The 26,171-nt window shown below is 35.9% G+C and overlaps 1 protein-coding gene across 1 annotated transcript in view; it reads left to right on the top strand.

Moving 5' to 3' along the window:
* Positions 1-26,171, top strand: part of LOC130580614 (metabotropic glutamate receptor 8-like) — a 177,955-nt gene that overhangs the window by 49,540 nt on the left and 102,244 nt on the right. Inside the window, exon 7 of the mRNA XM_057378229.1 lies at positions 10,180-10,380. Coding sequence (XP_057234212.1) covers positions 10,180-10,380 — 201 coding nt within the window. The remainder of the gene's footprint in view (positions 1-10,179; positions 10,381-26,171) is intronic.

Genomic DNA, 26,171 nt, shown 5'->3' with positions numbered 1-26,171 from the left:
AGTTTGATACTGTGAAGCCCAGCAGTAACTTAGGGTGAAATTATTTTAAGATTCATTATTAAATTTATTTCCATTTTTCATTGGTTTTCATTACATTTGTCTTGCATTCTTTCTAGGTACTTGTCTCCTGAGCACTAACATGRAGCCCTGTGAATTAATTCAAATGTGACATATAGCTATTGCCAGTCCTTGCAACAATTGTAAGAAAATAGAGCAACTTAATTTTAGTTCTGCCGGATCTGAGTYTCTATTCACATAGCAGCTGACTAAACAGTACACAGTAAATGAGATACTGTTTTCTACTGGCATATATATTTGTGTTGCACAACACTAGTTCTTTACTCGTTAACTATGTAATTTAAGTTAGTCACACAAGAAAGTTTGTTCAGGGAAGCACTTCAACTTGTTTTCCTAAATGCATATTTTTGGAGAGGGTGAGAGTTTTCTTTGGAAACAAAAAAGCTTTTTTTTTTTAGGTTAGACAATTAGTCAGATCACTAAAGCTGCATGAGATGCATTCTACCTCAGCAACTAACTGAAAATATTCTAAGCTGATGAAAGCTCCCTTCCAGGAGAGACCGAAGTTATTCAGTACTTCATGTGAACCATGGCATCAAAACACTCAGTCTGAGTGGGAATTCACAGTACATTCCAAATCTATATTTAAATTCTCTGCATCAAAAAGCTATCAAATATTCATTGCAGAAATGGCCCCGATAGGATGTTGCTGCCCCTCTGCTTGCAGACTTCAAGCCAAGCCAGAACAGACATCCAGCCCACGTCACCCCCATGATAATTCAGCCCAGCACTCTGAGATCCGAAAAGGGGCTCTTACATAAAGCTCCTTCCACTGAAGGAGCTCCAACTGAAGAGGCATTTAATTTCCACAGTATCCATAGGTGATGTAAAGGGCACAAAAAACTCTCAATCTGCTACTCTGGTAAATAGATGACTATGAACACTTTGAAACCTGCATTGCTCTGGTCTTCTGGAACTTCTTATCAAACTAAAGAAAAATGTTTAAACCTCTGTTTGTAGTAGTTAATATGATCAGTTTAGATGTTAGAATATTTTTGGTGAAGACTTTCTGCAGCTTTACTCTTTAGTCACCAAATAGACTCATAACAAAKAGTGCCCACAGTTGTTTCAGAATGTGAGGTGTTTGGATCTCTCTCTGTATATACTTCCAAAAAGTGCTTTCTAATTGCAAGGAAGTCCTTTCTTAAGCATGATGTCAACCAAGTTTGTAACTAAAAATACTACTCCTGAAGACAAAAGTCCCTTGAGTTTCTTGTCTGAACCTTAAATTTAAAAGTTCTCATGGTCTATAAGCAGAGGAAAGGAGTTTTATACATGCTGCTGTTATGTGCTGAAGGTCCTCTGAGTTTAAATTGTAACAGACAACGAATAAATTCAGTTGCTTGTACTGAATTTTCACTCTTGCTTATAGCCATTGCTATAGGCTTTGGAGTTACACACTGAAGTCTGCATGATAATTGCTTGCAGCCTGTGGGGTTTTAAAATGGTATCAGTTATTTTTACCCATGTGTCTGGACTAGTACACTAGCATTTTTTTTCCACAGTTAGAAATTCCCAGGGGTAGCTTGTGTTAGTAAATGTAGATTCTATCTACATACTTACCTCGAGATGTAATTTGTTTTAAACTTGAGAAATTCAGCAAAATGTTTGGTTATCTACTTATGCTAACACTGAGAGTATTCTGAGAAATAAAGCATCTAAAATTTGAAAAACACTTAACATTTTTTTTGCTAAGATAATCCTTAGATCTTTGTGTTAGCAAACAGTAAACAAGTTTTTTTCCTTTATCTTTGTGTTATTTTGTTCAGAAATAACAAAACTACAAGTTTTGATATTATTTAATTATGAAAAATGCATCTGTTTTTATAAGATGTCGAAAACTTTTTTCCTATACTGTTTTGATTTGGCAAAAAATTAGTAAAACAACCTTTCTTATTCACAAATCAGGCTTACAAATTTTGAGGCTGAAGTTCCCTATTTTTGATCAGAATTTMAGGAATTTTAATTAATGGTAAAACTCGTGGTTTTAGATTTGAAACATAATTTCATGTGCTACCATATACAGATAAATGTAAAATAAAATCTTAAATCTGACATATATATTGACTTTGTGCACTGAATTTTTACTTTTACAAGTAAAGACAGATATAATTAGAGGATTGAAGAAAGTACAATACTGGAATAAGATAGAATCAACTGCTTGACTTTAATATGTATTAAAACTAAAAACATAGAGGAATGAAAGAGATGGTGGATCACTGATATCAGTGTCTCTTCTAAAATAAAAACTGAAGGAAGAGGGGAATAATTGAGTGATACTTAAATGACCGTTTAAATATTTAGGAAATCTTCAAAATACATGGGAATGCTATATGGAAGTCTGAAAAGTTGGCTGTGGTTTGCTGTCAGGCTTAAAATGGGACCAATTCTAACAAAACCTATAGTGAWGTCAGATTTATTAATTACTTTGGATCCTTGCTTAGTAAGAAAATAGTCTCTTCCCCTTTATTTAAACTTCCAAAGTATATTTCTCTTTTTCTGCAGGTATTTTCTGCTCTCAGGCTGTCAGACATATTGTAGTGAGAAAGTGAACCGGTACAGGTGAACCAATCTCTGCTTTCGTAGTTTCAAAGCTGCAATCTGTTTATTACAGGGAAATACAGCATTTGAAAATGTTATACCCAGTTTCAAGTTCTCTTCATGCTAAATATTATATCCCAACATGGGCAATTCCACTAGACATGTGGCTGAAAAAAATACTGCTTTTCCCACTGTTCTCTTTTATACACCTTTTCTTTTAAATGCATGGTGTGGTTCTTAGTGTGGTTGGCAGAAAACATATCCTATGGTGTCTCCTCATTAGTTTAATGCAGACATTAGTTTTTAGCTTAACATATACATCACAGTAAATCTTGGCTCAGCAAGATAATTTACATAATACTGTCACTGTTAGATGAAGCAGACTTTTTTCTGTTTTTTAAATGTATGAGAATTCTGAGTGCCTGTCTTCCCCAAATGTGTACAGTCTTTCAAGAAGCTATAATTAAGCAATATGAAGGCACTAATTAGAATAAGGAAAACTTTTCACTCTGATAACAACATTCAAACTGTTGTTAGTGACTCAAGGTACATAAATGAGGAAATAGAGAATCCACTATTAGCAATGCAACCATAGTTTGCTTTCCGAAGAGAAAACTATCTAGTAAATGTCACATATAGTAATAAGAACAAAACACTCCAACGTAACTATAATAGTGGTTTAATTCCACTTTGGTATGTATTACTGTGCATTTGTTTTCCTGAAACAAGTGCCCAATTTACTGTGAAGGTCAGGAAAAATGTTGTGATATTTCCAATGAAAAATGTTTGTGGGCAGGGCAAGAATTTTTCAGATGCTTCAGTTATGGAACCAGGCAAACAAAAAAGTTTTTCATTTATGGTTTGTTAAAATGAAAATTATTGAAGCATATTCACTTAATGTCAATTTTTTTTTTTTTGCTATTTTATATTTAAAAACTGTTTGAAATATATGAAGTTTCAGCTCAGTTCTGAGTAGGAAGTGTTTTATAAATAKCTGTATTATTCTAGGGATTGAAAAACTGTTTCTGTCTCAGACTTTCTGTAATTGGTCTTGCTGTCTTGTGGGTTTTTTTGCGGGGGTGGTGGGGGGGTTTGGTTGGGGTTTTTTTGTGAGTTGGTGCAAGAGGAGTAACCCCCCAAAAATTACATCAAGAGCCAATTCACTAAATCACAAGCCTATCATCCATCAGTTGCTGGAGAACAGCAGACAGTTAAACTGCTTCATTTCACTGTCGCTGCTTCTACATTCTCAATTTTCTTTTTGGAATGGCTGAGAAAATTGATATAATCCTTGGCTTCCTCTCCGAATTGCTTCCTAAACTGACACCACACTATTACAGAGAAGCCGCAGGTTTTGTGATGCTCTCTGCAAACCAACTCATGCATCACTGTTATCATGCAGCTGTTGGAAAACTCAGCTCCCCCACCATAAAAGTATATCATGTCCTTAAGTTTGAGTAACAGAAGATGATGATCTGCATTATTTGTTCAGAGAGATCAAACACTGTATTGTGTGAGGAAAACAGCTGAATAATCGGGAAGACTTCAATAGGGGCARCATATGCTGCTGGTGCTTCCTGCTGAGCCTGCTGAAATGGTTTAGTTACAGATGCCAGCTTTCTGTGAAAAAACTGTTGCTGCAAAGGTGGAAAGTTCTAACCAATTCTGACAAATAGAGGATTATTATGCCTGAGCTGAAGGGTGGAAGACCACTTACAAATTGCTGTGTTTTAGCTGTGATCAGGATTGGCCCACAGAAAAAATCAGTCGAACACAATATTTGTCTTTGACTTTGTTTGCTTCCAAGTGCAGCTTAAGTAAAACTGTTTTGAGAGCCAAGTCATGGAGATTAATAATTTAGCAGTGAGTAAAAAATGTGAATTGCAACAATGAACTGAAGRAGTATTACTAGATATCCAAAATCCAGATTTGTCAAAACAGAAGTTTGAAAAAATATCCCAACTGCTGCAGAGATGCACCAACTGTCTTTGAGCAGTAATTCTGCATCAGCTTCTATAAAAAGACAGGAAAAGGGAGGCAAATGGAATAAAAGCTGTTCATGAGAAACCTTTCTAAAACCATGGTAAGTTCTTCTCCCCTCTTCCACCTTACTTGTGCTCCCACATTATTGCAGAAAGWTTTCTCCCTTTATTCAAAGTACAGTCCATAAAAGATTTGTTTCTCAGCATGCATTTGTGGGGACAGGGTCACAAAAGAATAGATGAGATTGAGGAAAGGAGGGAGGAATACCGACTCTGGGTAAAGGATCTTTCCTTGCCGATGGAGGAAGGAGTTCTTGGCCCTCCTTGTCACTGCTAAGCCAGCTCTTCTCATCATCTGAAGGACAAGATATGCTAGTTTGATGTTTTGTTTTGTCTTGTTTTGTTCTGGGTTTTTTTTAACCGTTTTTTCCCTGATAAGTACTTACTTTGACCAAGGTTACCAACCTTAAGGGTAAGATTCATAAATCAAACAATAGCCAACACAGAAATAAGTGGTGCATATTAGTATGATGTTTAATTTATAGTTGGTAGTTGAGYTTTTAAAGCATAGAATATGCCCATTTCTATTAATAGTCCATTAATATTATTCCATTGCTAGATGTATCAATAAATCACACAGAAAAATCAGAGGTATAACATTTTAGTATAGTAAAACAAAAGATATAGCTGTAACAGATGATGATGAAAAAGTAATTTCCATTTTAAGTGAAATACTAGGACACAYTGTAACAAGGGAAAGTTTTTAAAAAGAACATTTCTAGAATTTCTATCTGAGATTTTTCAGAGGAAAGTTGGAAGTTTTCTGGGTTTTTCAGTTTGATTTTTATAAGTTTTTGGGAATTCGTACCCCAGAACAATGAAAGGAGGCTTACAGTGAGTTGATATTTGAGCTGAGAAGGATAAGTGAACTTTCCACTTTTGTTCCAATCAGTTCTAGACAGTGAAAAAACATTAACGAAGGAGATTGATGAAGAAAAAAGGGACATTGACCAGAGGTTAGAAGAGAATRCTTGAAGCATCCTATCTCTTACATGGAGTTCTCGCTTTGTGCTCATACTGTCTTGTTTGCAGTATTTTTCAAACCTTGGAACATGAAGATTTGATGATTATTTTGTCAATATTAGGATTCTGTTCCCCCAATCACTGCGTGCCCATACCAGCTATCTCTTCTAAACTGTGGAGCCCTTCTCCTGCCTCCCAAAGCTCTCCAGTGCCCAAAACCTTTCTCAAACCCTGCATCATCACAACATTGTTCCAATTTGAAACTCTTAACCAGCTGTTGTGTACAAGGTCTTTAAATTCAGCCTTTTGTCTTCACGGAACATACATTTTAAACTAGATATATGGAATCTAAAAAAACAATCAAAAGAATAATGAGATAATGAAGGCTRCATAAATTACTTTCAATTATACTAAATGGGAACAGAAAGATTTGTGATACAGAAGGAATGGAATTGCTCAGAAATATTAGGAGAACTAGTGATTTCCAGAAACAGGGCAGTTAAAGAAACAGGTATTATTTTCCCTCTTTGTCACCTGTTACAAAGCAGTTATGTCTTTTTGCCTTATTTAGCGTTTTTGTATTTTTTAAAGAAAAATCTCTAGGAAATTTGCTCTGAAGTTTTCCTATTGTCATGGACTTATATGTGTGCAGAAATTATTTCTAGATGTGCTTTAAGATTAACATTAAGAATATGTTTTCTAGGGCTTGGATGAATTATGCAACATTTATCATCCAGCAGATTATTCCCCTGCTGGTGAGATCAGCAGCTTAAGTTTTGATTGTTTAAGATAGCTGTTTCTCCCTCACAGGTGATAACATCACCCATGTATGAATTCATTACCTTAACTATCTTACWTTAATCTTTATTTACTTACTGCATGCTCTTAAGTTTTTAATTAAGATGCATTTTAATTTATTGTGGTAAAGGCCTGATTTATCTTGATTATGTTCCCTGGAATCTCTTGATTCCCAATTCACAGCCATGGAGTTGACAATATCACCAGCTTCACCTTCTTCCTCCTCAGACTAGCAGCCCCACTCACATCCCTATCCAGCTAATCCATGTCTCACCCTCCTACTGTTATGCTCCATATCTTTCCCAGTCATAGCTGAGTTACAGCATCCTGAGCAGGATACAAAATTTGTCCTGCAGCATAAGAAACACAGGATGAAAAGGGGAAATGGTGAGTAGGTGTGGGGGCAATACCTCCAGCAACAGTCCAGCTTGTCACTCTTGCACAGGAGGTGCAGGAATACCTGTAGCAACTCTTTCACATTCATTGGATTTATGGGATCATTCCTGTGCCTTCCTTGCTTTAGTGTTCCCAATAGTGATTTCAAATGGATGGATCCAGGAACAGCTGACACATTTCCTTTGTGTCATTGCTCTCCTAGATGTTCTCAAATCCAAGATGACAGCATTATGTCATCATTATGACAGCATTATGTACTTATGTCTATGTACTCTCTTCATTGTTTGGGGAAAGTCTTGGCATCCTGCTGATGTCAGGTTTGCACTCTTCAACAGCTGGATTGGGAAACCCACTGGAAAACACCAAGACACATTTCCCTGGATATCTGTTGTTTTGGAGACCAAGAAAGGATGGTGTGAGCCCAGTTGTTGTCTCAGTTCTTGATGCACTGTCAGACCATGGGTCTGACAAGTTCAATTTTGAGAATTGGRAACATCTTCTCACTCTTTTTTGACACAGCCTAAGCAATTTTTCCAGAGGAGTATCTGTAGGATGAAATATTGAAGTGATTATTGAGAAAGCACTAAAACATTATTTTATGAGGTACAAATTGTTATGTTCTTTCAAGTCACCAATGTGTGTAGAAACGTGCCTCGTGGAGCTGAGAGTCAAGCTATAAATGGAACAATTATTACTTGGCATACAAGTCTGAAGAATAATTATGATCATGTCTTCCAATCAAGTAATTTTATATCTGTAGGATCTGATCATATTTATGGCTTAGACAATATGCATTGTTTTATTGCTATACATTAGCATTTATTTAGAGCAGTGCAGTGTAATTTAAGTTGATGAGTTCTTGTCATCTTTATAAATTGTTAGTTTAGGTGCTTGAGAATTCCAGAAAGAGAAAATGAAAAGAAACCTCAAGAAGAAGGAGCATATAATTCAACTGGCTGTGTTTTTTAATTATGCAAAGCACAGAGACTCCTCTTGCCTATTGCCTTCTGGGTTTTACTGGTTTAAATTGATAATTCTGTGATGTTCTTTACCTGTTTGTATATATAGAAACACATTCAGTCCAATTAAATTATTTCTTTCCTGTTTATGGTAACATATCTGTGATGAGTAAAGGTAAAATCTTATGCCATGGAAGAAATTTATGCAAAAATGTTTTATATGCATTTAAACTACAATATAACATAGAAGAGAATAAACCTGTTTTTTTTTTTTTTTCTCCTTTAAAAATCTGTATCACTTAGTACAATATACTTGCTTAAGTGTTTGTGACCTTTAGTTTCAGGAAATGATTCCACTCTGTTTTTCACCAACCCCCAACCCTCAGCATACACATTTATCCATGTATGTGATGGGAATTGTATTTATCTTGGCAATAAAAGTGCTAACTCCTCCTGTCCTGACCATTCTGTTTAGAGAATGTGGAAGCTCTGGGAGCATATACAGGTCACTGACTGCTCTGTGCAGCAGTTCTGTAAACCCTTTCCTTCACTTGCTGTCCCACAGTCCTTTACAAGGCAGGAGCAATTAAAGTGGAGAGCATGAGCTCTACCCATCAATTGCTGTTGAAGGTAGTTCCCAAATGAAACAAGTTAGTAAATTTGTAAACTAATTAAGCTTCATGTTTTCCATCCTTCATGTCTTCTTTTATGTCTGGGCAATGCACTGTGACTAATTGTGTAATTTTCATCATGTTCAAGGAAAGGTTGTTCCTGTTTATTTGTTAGCAGTAGAGTTGCATTATTCACTTATTATTTGCCATTCATTAGAGAGCATGTCTTAAAAAGTGTCTGTAAAGCTACTTGTACAAATCACAAAAATGATCTCTGCCTTCCTCTCCAAATGGTTTTTAGCTTTTCAAGAAGTAGTGATTTCATTTTTTTTTAACTAATCCCTGAGGAGAAATAAAAGCACACCATCATTTTTCAAGGCTATCTATCGCTTCCAGTGCTCAGGGGTGTTTAAAGCACAAACCACTACTGCTTGTCAGATTACAGATTTGTTCATATGTTATCACTCTGATGCAAGGTGGTGGTACTGAAGTGCAGTAGACAAACAGAAGAAAGGCRTCAGAGTATATTCCCTGGGTTTTTTCTTCCCATGTCATATGGGCTTGCATATTTTGTCTAAAGAAAAATCTTGTGTCCGATATATTTTCACGCATAAACAAAGTGCTTGTAAAAACTTGGATTCAGCAAAATTGATATCTTGAACTGACAAAAGGCTGTGTTTAGATATAAAAAAGACACATTAAAATAATATAGAGAGGATTTAATTTTTTTAACGATACATAAACTTTTGTCTCCTTTCTAAATCATCTTGGATAATATGAGTGAAATATGTTCAGTTGAATGAGTTGATAACCTGGTAGATAACCTCGGTGTCTGTTCTGGTCACTGAGGCAAGACRAACTTGACAGTAGATTTCAAGAGGGCAAATTTCACATCAAGATTTGCCGGTCTCTTTTTCCCTGGAAAATGAAGATTTGCACCTTAAAAATCAACATCTGCATTCCTGTATAGGATATGAGATTTCTTGTTGGTTATTTAATTAAAACATAATTTTCCTGAGCTTTATTTTTTACTTTTTTCACTTAGTAGTATCGCCTAATAATGTAAAAGTTTCCTCATACTTTGACAAAGATGATGAATTTGGGCAATTCTTGCAGAACGAAAATTATGTAATGTATTGATTTGCTCTGTGTTCCTTCTGAAGGATAAATGTCCCTGTAGGAAACAGCACAAAGTACATGGTTCTCAATGTGAAGCATAATTCACTAGTAAATACAGGAAAAKGTCTTAGAATAAGCACTTTTCACTATGGAGACAGATGGTCACATCACTTGGCAAGCATTCAGCTTTTTTTCCCTGAGATGTTTAAATAATGTTTATCAACCAATAGACATGGATAAAAATCAAGACAGCCTTAAATTTATTTACAACAGAATGACAGGCTGCTCTAGAAGTGTCCTATAAATAACAATAAACAACTGTTGAATGAAAGTCAATAAGGTGGAAAGAGAATTTTTCTACTGGATTGTAGGAATACATATATATCTACGTCTTTTTCTTGTAATGAAATGTTCTGTCCTCTTTCCTAACCCAGAACTCACCACACTGTTTACATACCTGGCACAGGGCACAGTGATTAGAGGAAAAACCAGATGGCCATATTTTTCCTTGTCTTGTTTATTTAGGTGATGGATAGATGAATCCTGACTTTACCTGTCAATCCAGCTGTAATTATTTATGTTCCACTGTGAATTTTTTGCATGTGAGTGCTCCTGCAGGTACACACTCGTGCACACACAGATAGCACTAAACTCTTTCTCTTCCTTCCGTAGGCTTAGAAAGAATTGCGAGAGATTCAGCCTATGAACAAGAAGGAAAAGTTCAGTTTGTGATTGATGCAGTGTATTCCATGGCCTATGCCCTGCACAAYATGCATAAAGATCTCTGTCCTGGATATATTGGGCTGTGCCCAAGGATGAGCACAACTGATGGTAAAGAACTGCTTAGCTAYATCCGGGCAGTAAACTTCAATGGTAAGTTGCATCTACTCTTTTTTTGCCCCTCTCTTCTGTAAATGTTCCATAAGTGGCAAGTTGGGTTTTATTCTTTATACAGGGTACTTTAAAGTACAGTGGAAAACAGGATTAGAAGCAGCTCTCATTTAATCAGAACTGTGAGTTTTTCCACCTGCTCTGAAACCTCGAGTGTATTTTTCATCTTAACATTTTTCATCTTAACATTAAGCTGCTCCCAAAAGAGGCAGATGTTAAAAATATGAATCTGTCGATCAAAATATTCCATTGAAAAGCTGCTATTATGGAAACAGATTGAAGACTTGTGCAGTCTTATTGACAGATTAAAATCATTTGACACTGGTTGCTTATATTTTTGCAAGAGTGTATAAWAAAATACCCTTCTGAAAATCTTCTTTTTAAATTGATTAATAATTTCCTTGCATAARTAAATAGTGAGTTTGCTTTCAATTTAAATAATTAAATTTCAATTAAAAGACTCACTTGCAGTTCCAACTTCTTTTCTATTTCATTGTTTTTGACTCAGTAATTTAGTGAGCTTTAACACAACTACAGTATATATTTTTAAACAACACTAGATAATGTTCTGTGGGCCTGGGATCTGCCTGCTGGGGAGATATAGTTACAGATGCTTATGCTGTTAATAGTAGAGGCCAATAAACAACMGGATTAATTTATGAATGTAGGTTTGAAAAGTGTAGAACATAATTGGTGAAACAAAGTTGCCAAAAACTTAAATTATTTCATTACAAGTCATAATCATTATAGGCAATATTTACCATTATTTTATAAATAAATAGAGTTGATTACTTTGCTCTGTTTTGGTGGGATTTTTTTTCCTTACTTGGTGGTAATTCATGTACTACACATGCCTTCTAACTATGCAGAGAATCACTCTATCACAATTTATTCCAATGACCTCAGCTACTTTTGAAAGCACTTTTGAAAAAAGCACAAGGTCATTTTGAATTTAACTTCTGACTGGAAGCTTTTTTTGCTTTAGGTAATACACCAGACTATTTGGTTGATACAAATGTTGGTTATAGTTCACAGTATTTTCTTCCTATGCAATTTTCATGAAAAGGGWATCCGTGTCTCCAGGAATATAAAGTTATAAGGAGTCGAAATGATTCTTTAGTGCTTTTAAGGAACACATGGGCTGGCAAGTGGGAAATGTTGTGATGATGACAAAGGTAGGCAGTATTGTAAGGCTTGCAGTGATAATTACCTACATAGATGTTTTTCTGGGTCTATGTTGTTAAAGCACAAAGTGATCTATTTTCATTTGGTGAGCTAAACATGAAAGTTTAGCATAACAAGATAAGGTGTACATTTTATATGAAACCTTCCTGTCCTTAGATAATTGYATTTCATCAATACCTGTCATGATTTCTGTTGCTGACTCTAAGTATGGCAATAAGAGGAGATGAAAGCATTCTGGACACTAATGAAAATGTATTTGATTTTGAAATAGTGATTTACTGAAAGAGAGGGAAAAAAAAAAAAAAAAAAAGAAGAAAAAGGAACATTTATTTGAGGTTAACTTCCTGTCCCATGGGATATGGTAAATGTTCCCTGTACTAGGCTAGTCCAGATTATATACTTGTGTACCAATTTTTGGGATGTATTACAGGCCCAAATATTTTATTTTCTTAGTCATGCATTTGGAGGCATAAGCAGGGTCTTAAACACTTTGCCTTTTCCTATTAATCCAAAATCCTTGTTCCTCGGGACAGCACTAATGCTATGTTTGACAGAGGTGAATATTTACATGGGTTACACAACCTCCTTTGTGGGGAATAACAGTAGTGCTGTGTGTCAATTTTGATGTGCACCCGAGCCTCAATCATTAATAATGTCTWATATTAAAAATTAATTGATACATGAAAGGAAAAGCCTGGTTTTCTTAGCCTCTCAAGATACACAGACTCACAGGCTGGCTGAAGCTGGCAAGGACCTCCACCTACTCCAACCCTCTGCCTACTTCAGAATCACCATAATCAGGTTCCTTAGGACCGTGCCCAACCAGGTTTTAAATATCTACAGGGGTGGAAAATCCTCCAAAATTCTCTGTCAGTATATAATCATATTCACAGTAAAAAAATATAACATGATTTCCTGTACTTGAGAATCAAGCCTCTGCTCTTCAAGGTGGTAGTAATTTTAAAAGTATCAAGAAATAACTGGCATTTTTGAGACAAGCAATTTTTCTTTTTCTTCAGTATCAATTTCCCCACATTATCCTACCYTTATGCATATTAAACCAACTCCTCCCCTTACTTATTCAGTATATTCCTCTTCACCAATGTAGCAATGAGTAGGTTCAAGTCCAGTTACATGTTGTCACATTCAACTTAATGGGTTTCACCTCATGGAGTGTGACCTGTATTCTGAAGGACCTCTGTCTGTCTTRTGGAGGGTATTTACAAGGGTAAGAAAACACACACATTTCATATATTTCACATGTGATTGTTGGAGTGACTGTTTTGCTTTGGATTGCAAGAAATCACTTTGAACTGTATTTATTTTTGTTTACTTAGTTTATTTTAATTTATTAATTAAATTGTGAAGATTTGCTTCCCTGAAGGATTCATCTCTGTAATATTCCATGACACCTTCATGACTGAAGGGTGATCATGACCACCAGTGCACATGCACTGATATGATTGACAAGACATTTGTTTCTGCTTAGCATACAACTGAAAGAATATCTAAATGAAGGAAATCTCACYGTTCATAATGATTTTAAATAGGATAGAAGTTAATTGGTAATAGAAATAAAGAAATTTATTTGTACACAAGATGTCAGTTACTGCTGACTGTAGACCCCTGTTTTACTGTTGCSTGTGTTTTGCATAGGACAGCTAGGAAAGAATGGTATCTAAAATCAAATCCTTTTCATTTACAATGGGCATTTTAAAAATTAATTTGATMGGAAAAGGACCTCTAACATGTAACTAATACGGCTTATTGCTTGGTACATYTGAAGAGTTTTTAAATGAAAATATAACAGCAGTGTGCTGAGATATGGCACACTTAGTACCTTGGGTTCTTGATGGTTACTTTTAGTAGACCACAACCAGCCCATTCTGTTTCTTTGATCAATGAATACTTAAACGTTTTGAAAGTTTTATTGTCCTACTTATCTTTCTTTTTCTCAGGCAAAAAGTGAATGTTATCATTTAAGATGGTCTTATTTTAGTAAGGTGCCACATTTGAAAGGGTTTTTTCCTATCACTCTTTGTATCCAAATGARATATTTATGCAAAACTGGTGTTTCATATTTAAAGTTAGGTAAARAGAAAAGTTTTTCTCTTAATTAGTTTAATAAATAGTGATATGCACAATAGTGTAATTGTGGCATGACTCAGTATGTTCTSCCATCACATGACTCTAGTGTTCTCTTTCTATTTAACTTCATTATTCTGTCTACAAAACAAGCAGGTGTTTTAGAAGAGTTTTTACCCTTGCATGTGCTGAGTGCTTCTTGAGAAGTTTTGAATTCAATGTAAGTGCTCATCATTTAACAGAAACAAGACTTGAGCATGCATTTGTGGTGGATGGAAGTGTTTCAAAGGTAGTTTTGTTTAGATTTTACAAGAAAGATTTATCTTTTTACTTCCTTCTAGACTAGGAATTACAGCATGGATGCAGTGCTATTTTTTGGGTGGGAATAAAACTCTCTTTCTCTCCACTACCTCCCTTGTGTGTATGTGTGTGTGTCTCTCCTCCCAACTCTCTCTTTATAGGCAGTGTAGGGTAGCTGATTTTTACCTACCTTTAGTCATACATTTGTATTTATATTTGTATTAAAGCATTTTAGTACTTCTAGGGCTAAGTGTCCCACACCATAACACAAAGTATTCGCAGATATTACAGAATGAGTCTTACACTTGTGGCAGTAAGGGCAGCACTTGACCTGCACTCACATCCTTCCAAGCAAGCATATTGTTTGCTTGTTTGCTTTGGTGGGCTGTTTATTCCCAGAAGTAATAGGAATACTTGCTAATTTGACTTTTTTTTTATGCAAGAGGGGATAATTGAGAAGTGAACAGGGAATAGGTGGAAGTGCTGACTCCCCTCTGTCATCAATGCTTAGATAAATGTTGTCTGCTTCTTCAGGAGGTCACTGCAACATCACTTCTCTCTCCTGGTGAAGAAAAAACTTGAAATACATTCTAAGTGTGCAAGCTTTCCTTTGGTCTTCTCTGAACAAAGTGAAGCAACTAAGTTGCTTGCTTGGATTTTGTGAAAGTCTACAATAACACTGCAACAGGCTGCTTAAAAAGAATTGTGCAATCTCTGTGCTTGRAGATACTCAAAACGGGGCTGGACAGAGACAACCTGCTCTAGCTAAGCCTGCTCTGAGAAGAGGGGTTGAGCTCGGTGATTTCGAGTTCCATGCCCACCTCAGTTTTGCCGTGATTCTATAATACTAGCTGGACTGGAAAGAAAGAAATATATTCACTTAACTCTGCTTAACAATGTTTTACTCTATTGTTCTGGAACTAATTTGATAGTCTGAGTTGACGAGTAAGCCTTGCTGTTATTTGTTTTTTAGATATGTTAATTTAATGCCTTTGAGAAACGATTAATTTTGGCTGAACACACAGAGACAGACTGCAGCATTAACCCCGTTTAAAAAGGAAACATCAAAAAATGCATCCTGAAAGGGCRGAATAGTGCCAGAGAATGAGAATAAAAGAACAGAAACTAGCAGGCTAACTCAAAATAAGGTGTTGACTAAAATAAAAATTAATGATCACTCCACATTGTAATCTTTTTTTTCTGAGAAAACATTATCTATACAGCACATTTAAAAAAAATCAAACCCAGTAGAATGATATTACTCATAAAGAATTTTGAACCCTCCTGAGAATCATTATTGTGGAATCAGCCRTTTACAAAATTAATCTTCTTCTGCTATCTTTTGAAGTTGCTAAGACATCAATCTATGCAAAACTCTCCTGACTTAATATTCAGCTCAGACTGTTTTAAATGTTTTCTTCAAGAAAGCTGACACCTCTCTATTCTTTCACCGAGTACAAAATTTGCATTCTCGAATCATTATTTATCATTAAGACAGAAGCTTTAAAATGGTGCACTTTCAGGCTGATAAGTTTTGACATTTTTTGAGGCATTAAGCACAATAGAACTAAATGTCCCACTTTAAATGTACTGGTGCCATGCTTCTCTCTCAGGTTTTTAAAATTCCTACTCTCAAGTCTACAACTACCCATAGAGAAAAAAAAAAAACCCTTTTAAAAATAGTTTAAATTGGGCACATCTTGCATTTTTTGTGARTTATGAGTTCTTATAGGCAGCTCGTAATTTAGAAGTTTTTACTGCCAGAAACACTTAGCTCATATGATGCCACTGGTGCCATATTCTCMTAGGGGGTCAAAAAACTATCTAAGTATAATGTGAGATAATAGCATATGAGTAGATCAGATATGGACAAATAAGATTAACAATGATTTGGGAAGGGCTAAACTCTGCTGACCTTGCTGACACTCAGTGGTGGCAAATCTAGTTTCACTAATCTGTACTATGCTGAAAAAAATAGATGCGGCTTTCAGCTGCACAAGTGGGAGTGTCTGGGGGAATGTCTGTTGCAGTTTTATTAAGATTTGTGATGTTTTTTCTGTCACAAATCACATATCATAATTCTATATAATTTTTTTTGAAATCTTGATGGCACAGAGAAATRTTTGAAAACATGACTAAACTTAAACTAACATAGACGTGAATTCRTAAAATCCAAGAATTCAAAATTCTTTTCATATGCTTTGGTCATAGTTTGACAGGTATCTGACTTGGTCTGCAAATGAATTGGGGACTGTGGCACACCCCTTGTAACAAAGAATCCTGCTTCTTGTTTCCCAAGCCTTTATGTTAAATGAATAAAGAAGTTGCTACTTCTTTTAATTTATTATTAAGAATCAGCAGTGAATAATTTCAAATAAATTCTTCTTTGGCATGCTAATTATTTTAATGGAATTAATCCAGGTGGCTGTACAAGAAACTAAAATTGCAGAGTGATCTGAATCACTCTTAATGGATTTAAGTGATGTATGGCCATAATGTCATCATGTGCAGCAGGCAAAGCTTGGAGCTGCTGTGATTCTGAGGTACCTCACAAATCCATGTGATTAAAATCAGTGATTATGAAAATGCTTGGTGTGAAATTAGACGGTAGAACCTAAAAGCAAGTGCAATTTATAGCCATGCTTTTGCTTATGTACAGATCTTAAATGCTGATTAATTGAGCAATATATATGCTCCACATACAAAATTCATGATGYAGAACTTGACTGAGGTCAAATCTGTTTTGAGAAACAAGGTCTAATTCATAAGRTATTTTAATAATTAAAATGTAAGAGATGGTGATAAAGGATTTACTCTCATTACTCAGTGAAAATTGGTTTGCATCTCCTGATACGTAAGGATATTCAGATATATCCTTTCTAATATGACCAAGTGAAAAACTCAAGCTGTAGCAAGGAGCAGTACAAATTAACCCTTGTCATTCCAAACAAAAAAAGTATCTGAGTGCAAAGAAACCATATTTTTTTACCTTTTAGTCTGTACAACAAACATCACAGTTTCAGTTCTGCAGCGTTTTTAARCCCTTCAGATATCCTTATCTTTATTGAAAGCTTGACACATGTTTTGAGGAAAAGAGTAACTTGGAAAACTTCCTAACTTCAATGTTTAAATTTAAAATATCCTCTTAAATCTATCAAATCAAGTAAGAATGTTTATACAAATTTTTAATTTTCCCACTTGTTGATTTATGACCCAATTGGTATCACAACTGTTCTGCAAGCCATCAGGACAGATGTGAGAGGAAATGGATTGGTTTTAATACCTCTRTAACTGAATAATAAAAATTGAGCCTTTTTTATTTTCCTACAACTACTTTTACTTAAAAATAAAATAAAACACAACATAGAGATGACCAAAGAGAAAATGGAAAAATATTTTAATGGCATTTGATCGCATAAATAAGCTGCATTTATAATTTATTCATAGAAAGYGGTCTATCTAGTAATGACCTATAGGTGACAAACTCAAAAAATGGGGTAATTCTTTAGGAAGATCACTGTCAGTGAAATTATCTTGACAAATCTTGCATTCTAACATAGAAAGAAAAATGACAATTTCTTCATATCAAATGGAATGGCAGTGAAATCAGGTAGACTAAATATTGTAGTGTAGGAATTATAGTGAGGAGGGAATAATTTTATAATTAATAGACATTATTGACATCATCAGACTGCACTGTTTAGTTTTTCTGCTCTAGGGAGATGTACTCAGCAGTAATGAACCAACTTGAGACGTATAGTCAAAGCAGTACTGGATTCAAGCACAAGTCAGACATGTTAGACCTTGTTACCAGATGTGACCTTAAGCAAAAACAGGGAGAGTCTGAGCAAACAGCCAGATATTCACGGGGAAAGTGACAGGATTCAGTTTATCCCTTACAGGCCAATAGATTTCCCTGTTTCAGAAGCTGATGAAGTCTCCTGTGTCTTGTTCATCTGACTGATGGGAAAGGCTGGTACCTCTCAGGGCTACCAGAGAGAACCTGTTCATTTGCATTTTGGCACCATAGCAACTCATCTCCTCCTGTGTGTTTCCTGCAGGCAGCTGCGAGCCTGAGGTTTTCTCGACGGCTGTTTAAGCATTTCTGATAGTATGAAATATTAAGTATGTGTAAGATAGTTTATCTTAGAAACCTCTCTACTCCAGCAATGGAAATATTTCTTATTATTTCTGATGATTAAGGTATCCAGTAATTTCCACGTAGAAAATAATGTTTTATGCTGAAGAGATTGGACTCAAAATGTTGCTCCTCATAGGCAAATCTCTCCCTTGTAGTCCTGAAATAAAATGGATTTGATGCACAAATTCCTGAGTGTTTTCGTTTAGGGACTGTTTCTCTCAATTCTCCTGTTATCTTTATACCAGAATTGAACACCTGATAATACGGGTAAAATAATTTTTGGTAAAGATTTTACTTGCAATTCTATGGATTCTGTGCTTAATGCACATTCAAAGTAATAGTGAGACTTCCATATGAATATTTTTCAATTTTTGTCAATTTCTTTAGGTTATCAAATTATTTAATAAGGATTCAGAGAGCTTGCTAAAGARATCTGTATTTAGAATTTACTCGTATAGCAAATAATAAAGAAGTAGAAAATTTGGTCTATTCAGRTTCAATTAATCAAGGAAAAATGTTCTTAAAAGATGATTGCAATAATTTTTTTATCTTTAGTATGTGATCTTGTTCTAAAGCACGATAGCATTCAAATATCTCAGCAGACAGAAATTTGATGCTGGTTACAACTGTTCAGAAGTTTCCAATGCTTGGAAGCATTAAATCCAATGAGCCAAATTGAATGCTCTGAGATTATGAGTATTTAACTTCTTAATTTAATTGAATCACCCTTTTCATTTCATGTTCTGAAATGGAACAATGTCATTCAGTTTGCACAATTATTTCTTGAAAAGTAGATAATAAATTTTACCTGTTCATTGTTTAGTTGAAAAAGGAAAAATCCATGTGCTAACCAGAAAATCTCAGAAATGTTACATTTATCAATGCTAGGTTTATAGTTTCAACTGTACTATAATCAATAGAACATTTAATGTTTATTTTATTTGGTCTGAAACACTAGTGTTCATCAACTATACTGGACACCAGCTGTAAAAAAATTGTCACCCCAATAATTATAAAGGATTCCTAAAAAGATACAAAAAGCCAAAATCCAGGTCAGCTGACAAGCAAACAGATAGAAAAGAGTTTGCCTTTAAAATGGATTATTTTTATTATGGGTATCATCTAGTCACTTAGATGTGGTTTCAGGTTTGGGTGTTGTTGTATACTGGAAGATAGTTCCTAAGAGCTTGGAAAGCATCCTAATAACAGTGTGGTTACCTGAGCTGTCAGAGGAATACAAAACACCCTGAGATTATAGATGTGCACTCTGCCACATATGTTTATTTGCAGGAGTAGAAGAGCGGCACAGTAAGAGATAKTCCTTGACATTCACTAAATGAATATTTCCTTGGGAGCTGTAGGTTTTTCAGTGGAAAGACAAGGGAATTTGTGTTTGCTTGTGGCAGGCAGAGGACAGAGTTTGTACAGACTTCGTGGAAAGGAAGGAGCTGTATATCACCCATGCACTGTACCCTGCTGCCTGCTCAGAATTTCTTTTTCTTTTCAAGGTTTTCTGTATATGTACTCATCAAACTCTTTAAGACAAGAAGAAATGCAAAATTCCGTATCTTATGGAGAACTAAGTAATATATTTTTTTCCTCTGACTGTAAGGCCAAGCAGTCAGATTCAATTGCAGGAGATAYATTATTGCTCTCTCTGAGCTACAGCTGGGTCAATGTTTGGTTTTCCTGTGTGATTCTTCAGCTACCCTAGGACTACACTGGTCTTGTTCCAATATAGCTTGATCCTGAGTTGAGAGACAAAAATGTATTGGCAGTGCTCCTGTGTCACACATAATCACATTTTATAAATATATCCCTAGGTAGCATCAAGTCACAGTACATAATATGGCCAGTTATGGTATCTATGTCCCACTTTTTAGGGATGATTATTATGCATTTTAAAGGAGAGCAAAAATGATATACGGAACCTTAAGTCGTCATCTGCAAGCAGGATATGAAGCCACAGGGCAGTTAGACTCCTCAAAACATGCYAGAGTGTGCAAACTTGAAAGGCTTATTTAGTGCAGTCTCTGGTGTGGCTTTTCCAAGTCCTGCCCAGAGATCTGAAGAGAAAGCCTCAGGATATTAGAGTCCACTGCTTATCATGTTAGAGAAAAACAACTAAAGGTGCTTGAAAATAATCCTTATATTGACATACAGCCACTGTGGGAAGGTTTCTGCCAAGCCAGCTGGCTTTTAGGCTCCAGCTCYTGATAGTTGCAAATTGTTGTATTGATCCTCCTTTATGCAAGGACTAATTGCAGCTCAAACACTGATAATTTTTTTCTATTTGTCACTTTCAGCATTTCTTACCAGCAAGGGATATTGTTTATGCACAATGTGCTTAGGCAAGGTTTCTCTCTCACCCAGGCATAAAATGCACATGGTTCTTTTCTTGTAATATGTGAGTTCTTCTAAACATTGTATAGTGAAACAGAAAATTCTGATTCATATGTAAAATAAAAAAAAAAAAAGTAATATTCAAGCAGATGTTCCTAAGCCTAAATAGTTAATTCAAGTTTTTAATGCATTCATCAATTTGCACAGTAAATATGAAAGGGATAAGGTATGGTTTAGATAGAGAGTTTTAGGGAACTGCAGTGTGGGTGAAGAGGAAGCTGTGTGCCTCAATGATTTTCCTAAGGAGCCTCTAAAAAAGGGAGTGTAAATGCTGGTACTTCAATAACTCAGAGATACAAATTGGTGCCACGTGGAGAGTTCTTAGATAATTAAATTCAACTCAGATCTTGGTCACTAGAACAGTCATCTGAACACTGGCCCTTCTATTGTTCCTTGTCTTCAAAAATCTTTACTTGTTTTATATGGGTGATTTTCAGATTGTGAAGTCCTTGGAGTCTGTGATAACACAGACCTTGTAAATATAGATGTACAGTGGTTAAATGGGAGGTGATCAAGAAAGGGAATAATTCTCATGGGGTTCAGTGCCTTGAGAGATTACRGAGTTCTTTTATTGAGGCTCACATATGAAAAATTAATACAGATCTATCTACCTTTATTTTCTTGATTTTTCTATGTCCTTCTGCCACTTCTGAAGTTGAAAAGATGGCTATAAATTTTCTTAGCTTTTCTTCCTTGCTAATGCTACAATTGCTTCTTTGTCCTTCTTCAGAGTTCCCTCTGTCAGAATCAATAACAAMCAGATCAATGAAAAAAATATTTCTGAAAATGTAAATCTTTTATCTTCATGGTCCTGACTTGCTAATGGAGTATTAGATARGAATGAGCACAGATCTTGGGGTGAATTGCTGTATTTGTGACAAGAGGGGTTCTGAGTAGGGAAATGTTGAAGGATGATGAAACCTGACAATAATAGAATGCTGTGGAAAAAGCACTGAGAGTGAGAACAAACGAACCTGACTCCTATAGAACAGGGTCACAAGCCTGTGCCTGAACCATATGATTTGTTGCTAGGAAATGGAAAGTAATAAGGTTAGGCACAGAAAAACAGAAGGGATTATGCCTTGAGCAGATTGACACACTACAAATATTGAACAGTACATAGATTAGAGACAAGGACTACTTATRTGGTATTGCTTTTTTTTCATTTTCCCCCCATGAGAAATAACAGAAGAAGTGCAGACACATGATGATGTAGGCTATAAAAGGTGCAGTTTTTCCCAGCATTGTGAAATGTAGTAGCAAAACTACTGTAATGTATTGGATTGGCCTTATTTTGTTGGTGTCATGCAACTAGATAAAGGGGAAGAGGGGACAAGTATAGAATAGTACAGGAACATAGAGACTTTAGCTATTCAAATAGCCAAACAGTGCAGGAATAGAATTGAATTTGTTTCACCTTAGATATGGTGAGTGCAGCTGTCTACACATGAACCAGTTGATTATAAAGCTTTTATAGTGAATGGAGAGAAAGTAATTCTGTGGGGCATGATTTGTCTCATCATTTAATTCTCTAAAATATGCCAGATGAATTGTTCTGTAGAGATGCCTCCATTGACAATAGAACTCTATGAGCTTTAGTTATCTGTTTYCAAAAGCAGGTCAGAGGACTTCAAYACTATTCTGGTTTTTGGAGAAAAAAATGAATTGGAATACGTAAGCTATGAATAAAGTGATGAGTTATTATTGTAAATCACCTGAAAGATGTCTACCAAATAAAACAAGAAATGGCAGGAACTTAGAATATGTGCAAAAGTCATATAACAACACTACTGTGCAGAGAGATGTTAATCTAATTATCAGTAACAAACCCACAATAATAGCCACAAATTATTTTATAATAAAATTAGGCTATTATTTTGTGTCTGCTTTAAAAGCARTCAAAAGACAATCAATCCACATGGAATTCTTTCTTGCATGCACAGAGATTGCATAGACTAATTAAGACATAACCAAATGCTAAAATCTCCTTACAGACAAAACTGTTAATCTTAAAGAAGATTGTTTAAATGCATCTTATGAACCAACATTTTAAATTATACCAGTATGAAAACACCTTTAAAACTGGAAATAATCTGCAGTTTGCAAAGCTTAAAAAGGGAATAGAAAATGAAGAAGCAGTTCAGGAAAAATAAAAATAAAATTGGTCATAAAAAGACTACCAAATCCGGTAGGAAGAATTGGTGGGTAAAAAGATGTAAATTCAGACATTTGTCTGAATACATATCTACATTAAGACAAGTAATTTTGACAGTAAGTGACAGGGGTTGGCAAGATCGGGGAACCGATCATTAAACACAAAAATGTGCATGGGAGCAAGCAACAGAACTTACAGAACTGTTTATTATTTGGAGCTTAAGCAAMCTGGAGAAGTTACTTGGGGAAAAAGTTTGAGTGTGGTAGAAGAAAGAGTCTTCTGTTTAATTCTGGAGACTCTGGGGAGCCCAATGAGAAAATGTCATTTTTCGGTTGTCATTTGTCAACACTCTGCTAAGAAAAGGAGGGACTTTGATAATCATGGCTGGGGAAATGAAATGAGGAAAAGAGTTTTATAGTTCATTGTTCTGTAGCATTCACMCTTTGCATCCTTAGAGCATCTGTCCATACAGTGCAAAATGACTGAACATTTCCAAGAAAGAATGCAGCATATTCTAAGACATATATGTAAAATCATTTGATACATGAGTGAAAAAGAAATATGAATGAAAATGTATACAGAAAACGGAACACTAGAAGAGAAGARATTAGTAAAAAAGTTTAATGGCAGATTGTCTTTTGTGGTTTTATATGATGGGCTGTCTGAGGATCTGAGGAGATTCATATAGAATCATTGCACGATCTACTGCTCTGGGATTGTAATGAGTCTACAAAATAAGATTGGAGAAAAGTTTGGATAATATAGTGTATCCTAATGTAATTATATTAGAGATAAAGATAATTTTACATCATTTGAAAGGTGGATAATAAATCCTTTATGTGCCTGAAGAAAGAGACTGAAGAAAAGACAGGAATCTAGTGAGAGACTTATTTGAGTTACACATTTTCTCTTCTCTTGTATCTAGAAACACAGGCACTCTGCATTCAAAGCAAAGTTCCTGTTATTAGCCTGTAAATGCCTCAGGATACACATATAATCTTATTTTTATTGCTCCAGTCCCTAAGATTACCCAAATTCTGTGTTTGTTCTCATTCCATGTTATCAATTGTCTTGGTTTGAAAGACAGGTGTTTGCCAATGAAGGCAGGGACCGCCCTTTCTTCCAAATTATTATAGCTTTGAGAAATCACGGGCTTTCAGGCAAGAATATGGGTAAAAGGGAATAACAGTTTTTACTAATATGTATAACAAGGTGAAACAAGTAACAATAACAAYAGCAACAACCAGCCCAGTCCCAAACCCAGTGACAGCCTYACAGAGACACAGCCTCCCCTKTGGTGCAGTTCCAGTCCCAGYCGGCAGGGGCGCTGTTGGCTCCCGGCCGGGCAGGGCGGGTGCGATGATTCCCCCGCGGCTGCAGGGGGCGCTGTGGCGCGGGTCCCGGCTGGCTCAGATCTCCCGCGGCGCCAGTGATKGACACAAAATGGCAGAGGTGGATGGAGAAAGGTTCCTCTGCAAAACTCACAGCGGAAACGCCGATCTCGGTGCTCCTCTGGACAGCAAAAAACTCAGGACGGCAAAGAGATGAGCAGGAATCCCGTGGCTGMGAGACGGGATGGAGCAGAGCTCACCCCTGAAGCTGGAATCCCCGGCAAGGCACAGGAGAGAAAACCACGGTGCAGCAAGCAGGAACCCAATGAGMAGAGGTGCTGGTCTCCGCAGAAAAAAGGGCAGGCCAGCTCTCCCCGGAGCAGCCAGTGGGCAGAACTTCCTTCTTTCAGCGAAGCAGTGAAGCAAGTGAAGTTACACCCCCCCCCACCACACAAAAACACATTCTCCCAGCGCTTAGCAAGACCGTTTAGGTGGGGCATAGGTATCATTGTCTTCATTAATCACCCAGCCATCAAGAGGATGACCTGGCAATTAGTGTATCCCAGCAACAAATGGGAAAGAAAAAATTCCCAAAGAACAGGAACAAAAAGAAAATAATCTTAACCCACAACATCAATGTATCCCATCCATATTCATGCTATTGTTACATTTCATTAGGACATTTATGTCCCCAAAGGGCATTTTTCTTCCCCTTGATGGCATAGTTGCTTGTGAAAACACTAAAATTTTCCACAGTTAGTGTAAACTCTTCAGAACAGTACAGGGAACCCACCAATACCAGGACACTTTCAGCACAACCCGTCTGATCTCCTTTTTGATCCACTTTACAGTCCAGCTTCTGATGCCCACCTTTTCAATTTTAATCAGTCATCTCCTATGGAATACATTTCTAAAATCCAGAGAGACTATATCTGTCAGGCTTTCCTTGTAAATAAGTAAATAATATCTGTCAAAGAAAGACACCGGGATTTTTGGCACGAACCATTTCTGAAAAATTTATGTAGCTTTTATCCTTATTTGCATTTCTGTCTGTTTCGTCTACAGAGATTTCAGTATGGGTAGAATAACTATTGATCATGAAAATGTAGCTGAAAGACCACATCAATAAAGTATAAAAAGAGGAATTAAGAATCTGTTTGAAGAAATAAGAGATTTACTTGTAGATAAGTGATTCTGACGCAAACCTCATTCTGGTTTTTGTGTGTTCAGAGTTGCCTCTTGAGAGTACAATGGAATTGTTTTGGGAATCCAGTCAAACAATATGTCAGGAAACCTGACCTCAGTGAAATTTTTTTCAGAGGACGTCAGGCAATAAACAAGGTTTTCTGAAGCACTRATTTCAGAGCTCACTCTGCCTGTTGGCAAACTGGATTTAACTAGTGGTATCTGGAGACATGTTAATGAATTTCAGATTAACACAAGTGCTAAACCTACTGCCATAATTAAGAAAGGCCTGCCAATCACTGCCTCATTTGCACTGGCACAATTTATTCTGTAGATTTCTGTTGCAATATTAACATCTAGTGAGGACTGCAATTAATTGCTGAATGGATCCTAAAAGAGCAGTTTACAGGAATGAGAAAAATGACTAACAGAAGATTTTTACAGCCCATTCCATGGTGTATATCCTAAAGCTATATATTTTTTTGTGCAATTTTCTACATTTACCTGACCAGTCTCATTCCTGGAAGCATGTCTTTCAAAAAGTAGCACTTCCAAAAAAACCTGTCTCTTTTGATTAAAATCACACATGTTAATTTACAGGAATATTTCGAGAATTATCATAGAATCCTTAAGGCTTGAAAAGACCTCCATCTGTGACATACAAGATCTGTGAAAATGCAGCAAAGGTTTTTACTCTCTTTGCGTTATGTGCATTTCTTCTTTAATTTCATTGRATCTGTTGCATGTATTGTATTGTCTGCTTCTTCCTCTGTTGGCTCAACTGAAACTGCAAGAGTCATTGTAAACTTCATTAGACTAGGATAGTGTCTACTCTTTATAGGCTTTCAAAATTAGAAGGAAAATACTTATTAGTTTTTACTTATAATCTAGAGCTGCATTTTTACAGAGAAAATAATTGTTTCCATTTACACATACCTGCAGCTATTTACTTTATTGTTCAATCTTAGAAAGTATTACAAATTTCCAT

Source organism: Malurus melanocephalus, unplaced genomic scaffold (genome assembly GCF_030028575.1).
Source record: "Malurus melanocephalus ecotype Western Australia unplaced genomic scaffold, MMel_1.1 scaffold_11, whole genome shotgun sequence".
Classification (NCBI taxonomy): domain Eukaryota; kingdom Metazoa; phylum Chordata; class Aves; order Passeriformes; family Maluridae; genus Malurus; species Malurus melanocephalus.
This window is presented reverse-complemented; position numbering and strand designations above follow the sequence as displayed.